We start from the raw sequence: 13730 nt of genomic DNA on the forward strand, positions 1-13730 counted from the left end.
ACTACACATTCTTATGTTAATTCACTCTTAGGTCACATTACGGAGTTCTGGATTTTGATTTTTTTTTTTTTTCTTTCTTTTTTCTAGTAATTCTCTAGTGCATGTATCCAATAGTGAATTATGACTTATGAAGTATTTAAAAAATCCGAATTCATCATCGTCTAAAGAGGTTTGATACAATTTGCAACAATTGTTGCAGTGGTTTTACCAAAGTTGCGATTACTTACAGTGTTCTGGTGAGATTCACCATTATTGTGAGTACTCGTTACTTAAGTCACACAATTCTTCTTAGGCACGTGCTGTTGCTCCGATTCCCACTCTATATGATTTAAATTTTACCCTTTTTACACTTGCGGTTGTGTTGGACATTTAAAAATTCTCAATCCATGGCCGGTGGCTGTTATAGAGTTCAATCCTAGTATAAATGACTAGGCTTGTGATGGGCCGGGATTGGGCCCATTGGCCGATTTGTTTTAATGTCTAAGCGCAGTTCATATGTGCAAATGATCCAAAATACAAAAGTCCCCCAAATTTGGATAAAAGCATTGAACAGAACAGAAAACTCACTGCCTTACAATATACAACACTCTCCGTTTCAGCTCTGTAGAGAGAGAGATGGAGAAGAGTGCGGATGAGTCGTCAGTGGACACAAACCTAGAAATGGAAGCCCAGTCGAGGCTTTACGAAGCGTACAACGAGCTTCACGGGCTGGCTCAGGAATTCGAGACACCGTTCGACGCTCCGGCGGTGCTGGTGGTCGGCCACCAGACGGACGGCAAGAGCGCTCTGGTGGAGGCCCTCATGGGCTTCCAATTCAACCATGTCGGCGGGGGCACCAAGACTCGCCGTCCCATCACCCTCCACATGAAGTACAACCCTCACTGCCACACCCCACTCTGTCACCTCCTCTCCGACTCCGACCCCACCGTCCCACAAGAAAAGTCTCTCCAAGAAATCCAGGTTACACTGTCATAGTTAATGTATATATACACACACACATATACATATACACATTTCTGTTTATGCATGTTGTAGATTAATTTAAATACTAGAGTCAATACTGTGATAATGAGAACGCCAAATCATAGTTGTTTATTTAGCTAGCTACTGTGAGAATCAAGATCTGGTAATGATGGGTTTTACCATAGAGGTCTACATTGTTAATATTAGGATGATTTTTTAACGTTTGGACATATAGTTGATGAAAACTTTACAAGAAGCTGGATAAATTCTTGAATTTAGATGCTACACAATTATCTGTTAGTTATGCATTTGATGTTGCATTTATTTCGTGGTCTAAGGTGGGTTTTGTGAAAATATTCTTGAACTATTTTCACCTATTTTCACAGAAGCAGTTAGCTAACTCAAAAATTATTTGGCAGAATCTTTAAAATTGCATATAGTTTCCACTTATGTTTCATTTACAAGTTATTCTGAATAATTATTGGATGAAAGCAAATCCTTCTTGGTCTTCCGGTCAAAAAACAATGTCCATGAAAGCATGTAGGTGCACTATTCCACGGTCGGGATTGTAACTTTCTATGAATTTCCCATTTGTCACTCAATGACGGAATTTTGCTTATTTCTTTTTTTATTCAATGAGCAATGCTTTTATTGTTCCCAAGTAGATTCACTTTGAATTTCCCCAATTTCTTTCCAGGACTGATTAAACATGAAGTTTTGAATTATTTCTACTAGACAGTAATTTCTGCTCTGGATTGTCTTATACACCGAGTCACTACAAACATTTAACCATTATTCCAGGCTGAAGCTTGGATTTTGAGAATGTCCATGAGCAAGATAGTACACTGATAAGGGGCGTACTAGAAAATTTACAATGATACTTTTTTGGTGGGTTAATGTAATTGAAAGATTGCAAGTATAAGTTCCATAAGGTAAAAGAATGGTTATAGGCTTTGCAGAGGGGAAAGAGTTGAAATTTACTTCTTTTTTCTTTAGAGATGTGGCTTTATAACCCTTTTTTTGAAAATGTTGTCATGGTTAGTAGAGTTTTAAAATCTGTACGCAATGTACAATGTGATCCAAATGTTGAAGTACCGGTTTTCAACCATGGAAATCCAGAAGCTGTAGATTCACATTAACAGAATGAACTTCGTTTACTAGTTGATTCCAATATGCAGTGCTGTTGATGTTTATATTTAGATCTACTTTTTGTTTCTTTTGAAACGGATTAGAACAATTTTTGTGCGTTTGTAACTTATTAGTTCTTTTTTATATAATTCGATGAAGGCATACATTGAAGCTGAAAACATGAGGTTGGAGAGTGAACCTTGTCAATTCTCTGCCAAGGAAATAATAATTAAAGTAGAATATAAATATTGTCCAAACCTCACCATCATAGATACTCCAGGACTTACTGCTCCTGCTCCAGGTCGAAAAAATCGAACTTCACAGGTACAGTCTCATGATTCTCATGCCAATGAATGATTAGGCTAACCATTTTGACATCATCATTAGGAATAGTGGTGAATGTTGTGGTCCATGCATGGCAGGTTCAAGCTCGTTCAGTGGAGTCCCTAGTACGAGCTAAAATACAGCACAAAGAGTTTATCATATTATGCCTTGAAGATTGCAATGATTGGAGCAATGCAACGACTCGGAGGGTGGTAATGCAAGTATGTTCTTCTCTAGTCTTAGAGCCGACTTTATTAAATTTAATTCCAAAATTTTTCCTGTGCATTTCGCATTTCACAGACTTAATTTTTTCATGGGAATCACATTCTCAGACTCTCTTATCTATGTAATTCTAACAATACAGAATTATTTTATATATGCCAAAGTGGTTAAAACAACATTGTTGGAGCTTTGTTTATTTTCCACACTTTGATATTGGTTGTAAATGCTTGAACGTTCTCATTAATTGTTTACAGGTGGATCCTGATCTTTCAAGGACTGTGATTGTCTCGACGAAGCTTGATACCAAGATACCTCAGTTTGCACGTCCTTCAGATGTGGAAGTTTTTCTTTCACCACTTGCATGTACACTTGATGGATTCATGTTGGGTGACTCCCCCTTTTTTACATCCGTGCCTTCTGGAAGAGTTGGTTCTGGACATGAATCTGTTTACAGATCAAATGATGAGTTTAAGCAGGTTTAGTCCTTTTATTATTTCAGCTCTATCTAATAATCTACATTAGTTTTTTTTTTTTTTAATAATAAGATTAATGTTGATGAGAATTTCAATAGCCATATAAGGCACATAATGTGATTGGTTGTAGCATATTAATTATGTCAGTTTGATCTGTTTCTTGATTTTAAGTCTTTCTTCTCATCTTAAACTATGAAAGAATGGTTATATGCTTAACTTACGCTGTCCAAATATGCTGTTAGATTATCTATAATTTACATCCCAGAATCCCAGACTACAATATTTTAAACTGAAAATTTAAGCCTTTATCTGTGTTGATGCGAGTTTTGTCACATCATCAAAGTCATTCTTTTGTGTATTATGTGAATAGACATAAAAAGAGAATACAAAATCTATCTGGCAGCCAGAGTAAATACGATCTCATTTCTGAGAAAGGAGGGTTGTGTCAGGTAGCTGTCAACTAGCATAAAACCTTTGTCATAGCCCCATGAGCATTAGTTCTGACATTATTTGAAGAAATACTAGGGTGTTCTTCCAAAGCAACATGATGATTAACACCCAAATGGTTCAAGAAATGGGTAAGGGATGGTTATTGATGTTCGGATGCTGAAATATGGACAAGAACATGAAAAGAAGTCAGTTTAAGATATTAGATCTAGAATATAGACATGAGATGTAGTCATTTGGAGAAAGGCTACAACAAGATTTCTAGAGATGTAAAATTGGTGGATTTTAGATGATAAAGAAGTTATTAATGGATGCATTGATGTGCTAAAGGACATGCATGATGAAAGGGTGACCCTAGTAAGACTTATCAAAAAAAAAAAAGAAAGGGTGACCATAGTAAGAGCAACTGCAGGAGAATCAAATGAATTCCGAATTACTATAGCTTTACATCAAGGATCAACATTAAGCCCGTATCCTTTAGCCTTGTTATGGAAGAACTGACAAAAAACATTCAAGGTGATCTTCCATGGTGTATGCTATTTGCTGATGATATCTTTTTGATTTAGGACGTTAGAGCGGAAATAAGTGCCAAACTAGAGGTTTGGAGAGAAACTCTAGAATCAAGTGGTTTAATATAAGTAGGACTAAAACTGAATATATGGAATGTAGTTTCAGTAAAACTAAAACTACAAGTAAGGATGTAGTGAAAATTGAGGTTCAAGAGGTACCAAAAAGTGACTTTTTCATTACCTAGGCTCGATTATGACGATGTTAATCATGAAACTAAAGCCATATGGATAACGTAAAATAGAGTAGTGCTTCCAGCTTCTTGTATGATTAGCATATACCTCTAAAATTAAAAGGTAAGTTTTATAAAACAGTTATTACTAGCCATACTTTAGGGGACAGAATGTTGGGCAGCTTGTTAAATTGTAGGACCGGATTCTTAGGCTCTGATATAGTGAGTTTGACCTAGAGGGGTTAATAGGTATTGTGGATATTACTTTGCTTTTAACTAATTTTTCAAATTTCAGTTAACCATTCTTGAAATTCAGTTAGTTTATTGTGAAGTTGGACATTTAAATTCTAACTAATTTTCAGTTATCATACTTAAGAATCAAGCAATAAACAAAAAGTAAAATAGAGTATAACAGAGACACATGTATTTACGTTAAAAATCGAAAAAGGAAAAAACCACGGGACGTAGTCCAGCCAGGCACAAACCACTACATGATAAAGAGATTACAACCAGGATAACAGTTTCCTCATCCTAGAATGGTAGAACCCCTAGTACCTCTGGATAAAGATGACGTCAACCTTTTTCCCGAAAGTCTCCAGGTTGTCCGTCTGTTCGTCTATAAATTTCTCTCATCACGAATCTGCTTCTCCACTTATTGCTTGTCCTTTCTGCTCTAATAGTTAAACAATTGAATTGGATCTGTTTGTTGACTCCTCCTTGATTATCACTCGATTACATATGATGGAATCTATGAAAATCCTAGATTGAGTAATTTTGGGGATTCACATTTCTCACAAGGACTTCCTATCTAGATATTTAGAGATGTTCAACTCATACCTAGACTGACTACAACTTCATAATTATAATCTTTATAGGAGTCCCATACGTTTAAGGTTATTAATTCCTCGTGAACTTGTATTTTGAGCGAATTACCAAAAATTTGTCTCTTTGGTTCGATCGATTGATCCTTTGATTGAAGCCTACTGGAAACTCATCCTTCGATCGAGGCTTACTGAATTTGATCTTGATATATCATTTGACCGATACTCACTGGACAAAATTTGATCAATTGGCCATCTAATCGATGACTACTGTTTTCCAGTTTGAAATTCAGTTCTGAAAAATATCTAAACTTCAATTTTGAAAAATGGGTTTTGCAAAAGCTGTCATGAAACAATTTTATAAGCTAAGTAAGATCAAATTAGGTCAACTATCGTTTTACTTGTGCCCTAGTTATGTGATTGAAATATGCAAATTTCATGCCGTGTTCTTTGCAATTTGGTGTCTGCCATGTCTTCAATAGATTTCTTCGAACGACTCAAGACACTTTGACGCACTACAGCACAAGTTTTGAGTAGGAATTTTCCAACACACGACTGATATACCTAACATGGTTAAAAAATAATATACTCAAAAAATGAGTGCGATAGAAATGTAAATGATAAGATGGGTGTTTGGCAAGGAAAAAACAAATAAGAAAATACTAAAAATGAACATATCTGTGAAATTGTTGGAATAACACTGATTGAAGATGATATGAGAGGAAACCTATTAAGATGGTTTGGCCATGTGGAGTGATAGCCAATACTCAATAGCTGTATTAGTTGGGAAAAGTGACGACGTCTTTATTTGGGGTAATGCTAGAGAAAGGAGAAAACCAGAACTAACATGGGTTGAGATAATTAGAAAGATATGATATTATGTGATTTAACTGCGACTATGGCCTAGTTAGACTGGAATGAGTAAATAAGATTCATGTAGCTGGTCTTAAACTTTATTGAGTTGAATTGAGGTATCATATGCACAATAAAGAAGTTGGCTGCTTGTAGTACATAATTCTTATTTACTTAGTTTCATTACAGTGCTAGGTAGTGAGTCTTTTGTGGAGTTGTTGGTTCATACTAAATCGAGTTGGAAAGCTTAGATGCTAGCATCCCAAATAGTTACTGTTTTGGAGAAGTATGTTATCAGTTTCGGATACTGAATGATTTTTCATCTATCTGTTACAGTTGGATTGACTTGCATTACGGTAATCAGTTGGCAGTGATTGACTCACTGCTTAACTCCATTCATTTTATGCCCTCCCCTTTTCATTTTTATCTCAATTCTTTTGTTATTTTAACTATCCTCATTTTCTTACAAGCAGAGGTTCAGCTTTTCAGCGTGTATGAAAACAAAATTTTGACTGAAGATTGTCAACCTCCTGCAGTACCCCTCTATATTCAATAATACTAATCATTAAAAGAAATTCCATAATATTGTAGAGACACCTGCTCCCACATCAGTTATCTGTGTGCTATGTTTAAACTAATTAAAGAAATTTATTTACCCAATCATAATCTCTCATCTCTGTGATTGTACCAAATATCTCATGAAATTGTAGTGCAGTTGCACTATCAGCCCGACTTAGTAATATACTAAAATTAGTATTACATGCTAATAAGTATGAACAAGCTGGGAGAAAAGAAAAAGAAAAAGGAAAAAGACGATCAATTTAAGAGTGGTAGTGTTCCTAAAAGTCAGACAATTGGTTATAACCACCAGTGATGTATGTCTTATAGATTTTCTTTCTTCTTTCATCTCCAGAACATTATGGTTGTTATCATGTACTTCTTGTTGCAGGCTATTTCTTTAAGAGAGATGGAAGACATAGCATCTTTGGAGGAGAAGCTGGGTCGCCCACTGTCAAAGCAAGAAAGAAGCAGGATAGGTGTAAGCAGCCTTAGGCTATTCTTGGAGGAATTGCTACAGAAAAGGTAATTTGTTTTTAATTTTATTCTCTTCAGATTATGGTCAGTTCAACATCAATTTATTATGTTCTATTGCTGAAGAGTTAAGATGTATATTGTGGTAAGGTATATGGACAGTGTTCCAATGATCATTCCACTTCTTGAAAAAGAGTACCGGAGCACAACAAGGAAGCTAAGTGAAATAAATCAGGAGCTCAGGTTTGTAGTATAACTAATTAATCTACTTGGTTTTGAGGTAGTTTAGCCGTAGACATAACTTATAACCTTGTAATTGTCCGTCAAGGGTTTTTATTTATTTATTTTGGGTTTGGGGGGTTGTTGGTGTTGTGGTGTTTCTGTCATCTATTTGTTTGTTTGTATGCTTTTGTGATTAGAGCTTTTATTCAATTAGTTTTTTTTTTTTTTTTTTTTTTTTTTACAGCACTTTGGATGAAGTAAAACTAAAGGAGAAAGGAAGAGCTTTTCATGATCTGTTCCTGACCAAGGTTTCCGTAAAATGAAGCCTTCCTATTTATTTTTGAAGAAATCCTATATTCAATTCTTTATTGTCACCACAAAATCTGCTCTGCCTTAATTTTTATCCGAAATTTATGATTTTTTATTAGGGTTCTTTGTTTGGGGTTCAAATAACTCCTTAGATGAAAATTGTTCAGGGAAGTATTGAAGAGCGTTTGTGTTAGGCCCTTAATTAGTTTCTTTGGGACTTGTTGAGAGTCTTTCTTCATGTTATTTATTCATATTTTAAATTATTTGATACTTAAGAGTGATTTATGATTGTTCTCAAATTTTTTATTTTTTTTTCAATTTATTTGGTACTGAACTGATCCAGGATTGTTGTTTTCGTACTCAGTTGTCATTGTTATTGAAAGGGACAGTTGTTGCACCTCCAGATAAATTTGGTAAACCATTTTGATGCTACTTATAGAATTTTGATATTTCAACCAAGTAAACAAAGTTTTTTTTTCTTCCTAGTTCACGTCTCTTCTGAGACTTGAACCCCTGACCTCCCTTTGGGAAGTAAGAGGCTGATACTGCTAGGCCACGGCCGTTGGTACAATTTGTTTGTTCTCCAAATAATATTCATTTCTGTTTTTATGTTTTATTGATATATAATGTTTGTTCTAGGCTTTTCTGTTAACCATTAATAGCTTCACTATGTTTTGGTTGCAGGGGAAACACTACAAGATGAGAGGGGTAATGGAGGGGCATTTATTGGTACCGACGGTCTTCAGTTTCCACATAAGTTAATTCCTGTAAGCTCTTAAAGTTTCATGCCATGTATATCTCTATGAGCAGAATAGTTGACGCCTTTGCATGTCTTGCATATTCCGCAATACAAGAAGTTACAATACTTCCTGAATAGTCTGGAGCACCTTTTTCTCCGTTTACTGCATTCATTCTCCTCAGATTATTTATCATGTTGTTACACTGTCTTCTGCTTCATATTAGTCTTGTCAATTGAAAGTTGAAATTTTATCTGACTGCCTGATATAGAGATAAATTACCAACAGTGAAACCATAAAATTTGAAACTTAAAAATTATTCTAGCAATGTGGTTACTCCGAAAAGACAAATTTAAGTATTAGAAACCTAAAAATGACTTAAAATATGGAAATAAAAATCTATCGGTTTAAAAACGAAAAATACAAAAATAAAGCATCGTAATTAGCCTGAATATCCCGTCCTACATCTGTATGTTTCTCACAAAAGTCCACCTATTTTTTTTTTTGCATATAAATTGAGCATACTTCTAAATGTTTGTGTGCACACTCTTTTCAAAAGAAAATGTGAAAATTTGTCCTGTGTATTTGAATTGCTAGGTTAAACATGTTTATACAGCTGTGGCCTTTCAAAAAGAGAACTTGAACCTAAAGTTGCCTAATCTGCCTAACAAAGTGGAAACTTGTAAAACCTTAAGTTGTTGGTATTTTATATGAAATTAGCGAATTACGAAAGGCTCTGCCTATTGTATTTGGATAGGTAATCCTGGTCAGTAACTGAGTTCTGTTTATGATGGTGTTTAGGAAGTTGGTTTGCAGTTCTCCTATTGACACTTCTTGATTAGTTTTCTTGCTCATAGTTCTTCCACTAGATGCTTGAGTTGTATGAATAATGTGACAAGGCTATAGTAGATTTGGTTATCCACCTTTCATTTTCTTTGGAGTCCATCCGAGTGCATGTGGGAACTTGTTTTACATTGTGTGTAGAATGCGGAGATGCGTCTTTATGGGGGTGCTCAATATCATCGTGCAATGGCTGAATTTCGTTTTGTTGTTGGAGGAATCAAATGCCCCCCAATCACACGGGAAGAAATCGTAAATGCATGTGGAGTCGAAGATATTCATGATGGAACAAACTATTCCAGGTGACTATCATCTTCTGGCCTCTTCAAATTTATGATATTAATGATAGTTAAGTTGCTCTCTTCTGATTCACTCTCTCTTTCTCTCCCCGCCCATTTATTAGGACGGCTTGCGTAATTGCTGTTGCAAAGGCTCGTGATACATTTGAACCTTTTCTTCATCAGGTGATAAATTCAATCTTGCCGCCTCAAATTTTCTTTTACCGTTTTGTGCTGTAACTTTGGTGGTCTTTGAGTTACATATCCCCCACGAGTCGCAACATTAGTTTGGGTAGGTATGTGTCAAGTGTCAAACAGTTTTATGTCAGCAAATAAGCAGGCCCTTATTTTCTGTCCTCCCATCTCCATTCGCACTACTTGTGAATGAAGCTGCATATAACGTTGCCATTTAACTATTACGACAAAAAACTTTTTGGTATGCTGTCTGATGATAATTTTTCTACTATACACTTATATTATTTTTGCAAATTGCATGTTCCTGCTTTGTCTTCTTTCCTAACTTTTCCTCATCTATATTTACTTTAAACTAAGATTCCTCTTTTCTGGTTACAGTTGGGCTGCAGGCTCTTGCACATCCTAAAGAGATTGTTTCCCATTTCTGTCTATCTTCTTCAGGTATGGGCTATTTGTTGGATTGCTAGTTTTTATCTCTTATATTGATAAAAAATTCTTCCTAAAGTTCATGCAATTAGTGTTTGTTAATTCCTCTTATGATAACTCATTTACATGTAACTGAACATGTTTGCAACAGAAAGATGGTGAATTTCTAAGTGGCCACGAGGTGTTTCTAAGACGTGTTGCCTCTGCCTTCAACAATTTTGCAGAATCCACTGAAAGAGCTTGCCGTGAAAAGTTAAATCACTTGCCTTCATTTTGTTTCATCCATTTTATATTCTAGTCCATTCTTTATAATATTCATATGTTTCAAGTTTCTGTGAACTTCCTATAAATTGCTGGATGGATTCAGCTGAACCATAATAGTGGATATTTTGATGCTTGTGACTTTGAAGCTGCCAAGAGTCTATTGAGCAAATTGAGTGGCCTAATTATGCCAATCACAATTGTTGACATACTATGGAAACATCAATTGTTCAGTCATTATAATATATCATGGACAACTTCTTCAAATTAGTATAGGACTATTGTTACAAGGGAGAGCTTGTCCCACATCGGATCCGGATGGGAAAATGAATGGGTATAAATGGGTGGGTATGTAACACTACCTAATAACTTAAGCTTTTGGGTAAATGGGCAAGCGTTCACCCGTTACAATTGGTATCAGATACAGACCAAGTCCTTGATCTGTTGTCACGCCAAGCGCTCGGCCCGGAGGGCATCCGGGTTTTCACCTCAGGTAGGCAGGGTGGCCTGAGCTACAATGAGGGCGTTGCGAGTTCAGGTGGGAGAGAATGTTACAAGGGAGAGCTTGTCCCACATCGGATCCGGATGGAAAAATGAATGGGGATAAATGGGTGGGTATGCAACACTACCTAATAGCTTAAGCTTTTGGGTAAATGGGCAAGCGCCCACCCGTTACAACTATCCACTAATAAAACTATAGAACTCCTAGATGTGATCATTATTGGAATTTTGAGTGAACGTGAGCAACCTTTTGGTAGTGGTAACTATTAAGATAAAAATGTTGCATTTACTTTATCCTTTGTGTTGTGATACTTGTTGATTATTTAACTTCATTTTCTGTTAGTCTGAGCTTATAAATGGGAAATTTCATCATCATCATCATCCTTGCCTTAATGCCATATGAATGGGATTGGCCACATGAATTCTCTTTCTCCAATCCTTCCTATTACATGCCATTTCGCATGCTATATTTAGCTTTTTAATATCATTTTTAATAACCCCATCCCATGTTATTTGTGGTCGCCCTCTCTCTTACCTTCTATTACAACTAGTCTTCCTTGTTTGACCGGTGCGTCTCTAGATCTCTGATGTAGGTGTCCAAACCATCCGAGTCTACTCTCTAATTTTCTCACTAATGGGAGCCACCTCTATTTTTTCTCTCTCTCATTAGTAACCCTATCCCTCCTAGTCACTCCACTCATCCATCTTAGCATATAAATGGGAAATATCACTGGGTTATTTTATATTGAGAGTATTTGGCAGCCACTGGAAAAAAGAGAGTACAGATGAAGTAGTACAGTTGGTCTTTGGGATATCTATTTGTTCACAAAATTAGAATACAAAATTCAACATTTTCTTTACCTAACAGATGCTTACCATATATTAAACTAGACAAAGTACTTCAAAAAAGATGCATATGGGAACAACCAATGTAGCTTGACACTCTTAACCCTCACGGGGATGGTTGAGTTGGCATATTTTCTTTGAGCACAACCTTGAGGTCTCTTCTTTAGGTCATGGGGGCGGACTTGGCCAATACCCTTAATTTGGGAGTGATTGCGGGTATGCTAAGGGTTCCTTGTTTTGGAAGCTTCCGAATGCAAATTTTACATGCTCTACTCAAATGTGCTTCTTCCAACCTTGTGTTACTATATTCTTCTGTTCAAATTGTGCTGATGATGGTTCTGCTGTCAACCGTCATGTTAAAAAATGTCAGGTGTGCTATGGTTTGGGACGAAAGCCTTAAAATTTTCTTTTAAGAGATATATTAGTTCTTATTTCAATTACTTGTTCATGTAAACTTCTCACTTCTTTGTGCACATGTTGATTGTTATTTGCTCTCTGATCTGATTTAAACTAATACTGACATCCTATTTATTCTCCATAAATTTGTTGCCAGATGTGTGGAGGATTTAATGAGCACCACCCGTTATGTTACCTGGTCACTCCACAATAAGGTTAATTTAGTCGACTTTGAGGCATTCACAATTTGAATGGGTTCTCTGCTTTCTTTAGTCTTTGAAGTGAGACTGTTGTGCTTTATTTAGAACTTAAAACAGTTATCATTTACATGTATATTGTCAGTTTGGTTTTGGGACTAATCATTTGCAGCATGCATTCTCATCTTATGCTAACTTTGCAGAATCGGGCTGGATTACGTAAATTCTTGGACTCGTTTGGGGGAACAGAACAATCTACTATAAGTGGTAATTCTACATCTGCTGGCCTTTCTCAGGAGTCAGCATTTGGGTCACTGGCCAATGACAAGCAGGACATTAAGCCAAGGGCAGATGTAAAACTCAGTCATTTGTCCTCTGGCATTGACTCGAGTGCGAATATTCAGACAACAGAGACAAGGCTGGCTGACCTTTTAGATAGCACGCTTTGGAACAGGAGGCTTGCTCCTTCATCTGAAAGGATTGTATATGCTCTGGTACAACAGATATTCCATGGCATAAGAGAGTATTTCTTGGCTTCTGCAGAATTAAAGGTATCAATTTTTGTATGATGCTTATTCTCAATGCATCTTCTAGCATTGGTTAAATTGAGCTCATTCAGCTAGGCTCGTTTCATACTGGCGTTTCTCCCTTGGCTCTTTCATCTTTGTTTTCCAGTTCAATTGCTTTCTTCTAATGCCGGTTGTGGACAAGTTGCCTGCACTCCTTCGGGAGGACTTAGAATCTGCATATGAAGATGACCTGGACAATATATTTGACATCACTAATATGCGATATTCACTGGGGCAGCAGAAGCGAGAAGCAGAGATCGAGCTGAAACGGGTATATTTTATATTTGTGTTATTCTCTTTGTCCATTTAACTCTTAATATTGGCATTCTCTCTCTTGTTGTTCAAACGTACTTTGATTTTGCAGATACAACGGCTTAAAGAGAAATTCAGACAGATTCACAATCAGCTTAATTTGCATCAGGTCATCTTGAGGACCTAGCTAATGTAAATCCCATTGAGTGCTATTTGATTGGAATTGTTTTTTTTTCTAATCATCTCAAGTACAGATAATGGTCAAATGTGTGAGCTATAATTCTTTCCTTGTCCCTTTTTCAAACTCTCTATTTTGTTATTGTGAAAGAGAAATTATCGGTAGTCAATTTTATCTTAGTTTACAAATATATTTATACTTTCCGTTTCGTTTAGCCATGACTTTAACTTCTGTCCCAAGTGCAGGATATGATGCTTGAATTAGAACTTTCCATGCGATTCTTAGATTGTAAGCCTATATTAGCTCGATTCTATTAGGATTTTTGATATAATATAGGGACTCTATGTTGAACTTACAAGCATTTATTTTTGGATTATATTAAGATTTCTTTCTTATAATTTAGGAACTCTACGGGCAACTATAGGGTCTAGGAGTTATAATGTGGTTTTGTTATCTCCAGGCCACTCAAATTTTAGCCATTGCTTTCTTTTGTTAAAAGGGGTTTCAAAATTTGAGAACCTA

At 36.1% G+C, this 13730-nt stretch overlaps 1 protein-coding gene across 1 annotated transcript; it reads left to right on the plus strand.

Annotated features, from left to right (window-relative positions):
- Positions 1-539: 539 nt before the first annotated feature.
- On the plus strand, positions 540-13422 carry LOC132294302 (dynamin-like protein ARC5). Its single transcript, XM_059792109.1, has 17 exons — positions 540-960; positions 2251-2415; positions 2514-2636; positions 2892-3113; positions 6919-7052; positions 7152-7244; positions 7468-7531; positions 7897-7945; positions 8217-8299; positions 9254-9411; positions 9513-9573; positions 9961-10023; positions 10160-10260; positions 12170-12227; positions 12413-12760; positions 12885-13049; positions 13143-13422. The coding sequence occupies exons 1-17, from the start codon at positions 616-618 to the stop codon at positions 13215-13217; spliced, it is 2307 nt and encodes a 768-aa protein (XP_059648092.1). The 5' UTR covers positions 540-615; the 3' UTR covers positions 13218-13422.
- Positions 13423-13730: the final 308 nt, after the last annotated feature.

Source organism: Cornus florida, unplaced genomic scaffold, assembly GCF_030987335.1.
Source record: "Cornus florida cultivar Cherokee Brave unplaced genomic scaffold, ASM3098733v1 CherokeeBrave_3.0.0_Hap2_Chr02, whole genome shotgun sequence".
NCBI lineage: Eukaryota > Viridiplantae > Streptophyta > Magnoliopsida > Cornales > Cornaceae > Cornus > Cornus florida.

What these genes read in the sequence shown, in the direction of transcription:
- LOC132294302 (XM_059792109.1), top strand. Translation starts at nt 616, where the DNA reads ATGGAGAAGAGTGCGGATGAGTCGTCAGTGGACACAAACCTAGAAATG. An exon ending in TGCACCTCCAGATAAATTTG is followed by an intron (nt 7,946 to 8,216) that starts GTAAACCATTTT and finishes TTTTGGTTGCAG; the next exon opens with GGGAAACACTACAAGATGAG. An exon ending in TGGCTTCTGCAGAATTAAAG is followed by an intron (nt 12,761 to 12,884) that starts GTATCAATTTTT and finishes TTTGTTTTCCAG; the next exon opens with TTCAATTGCTTTCTTCTAAT.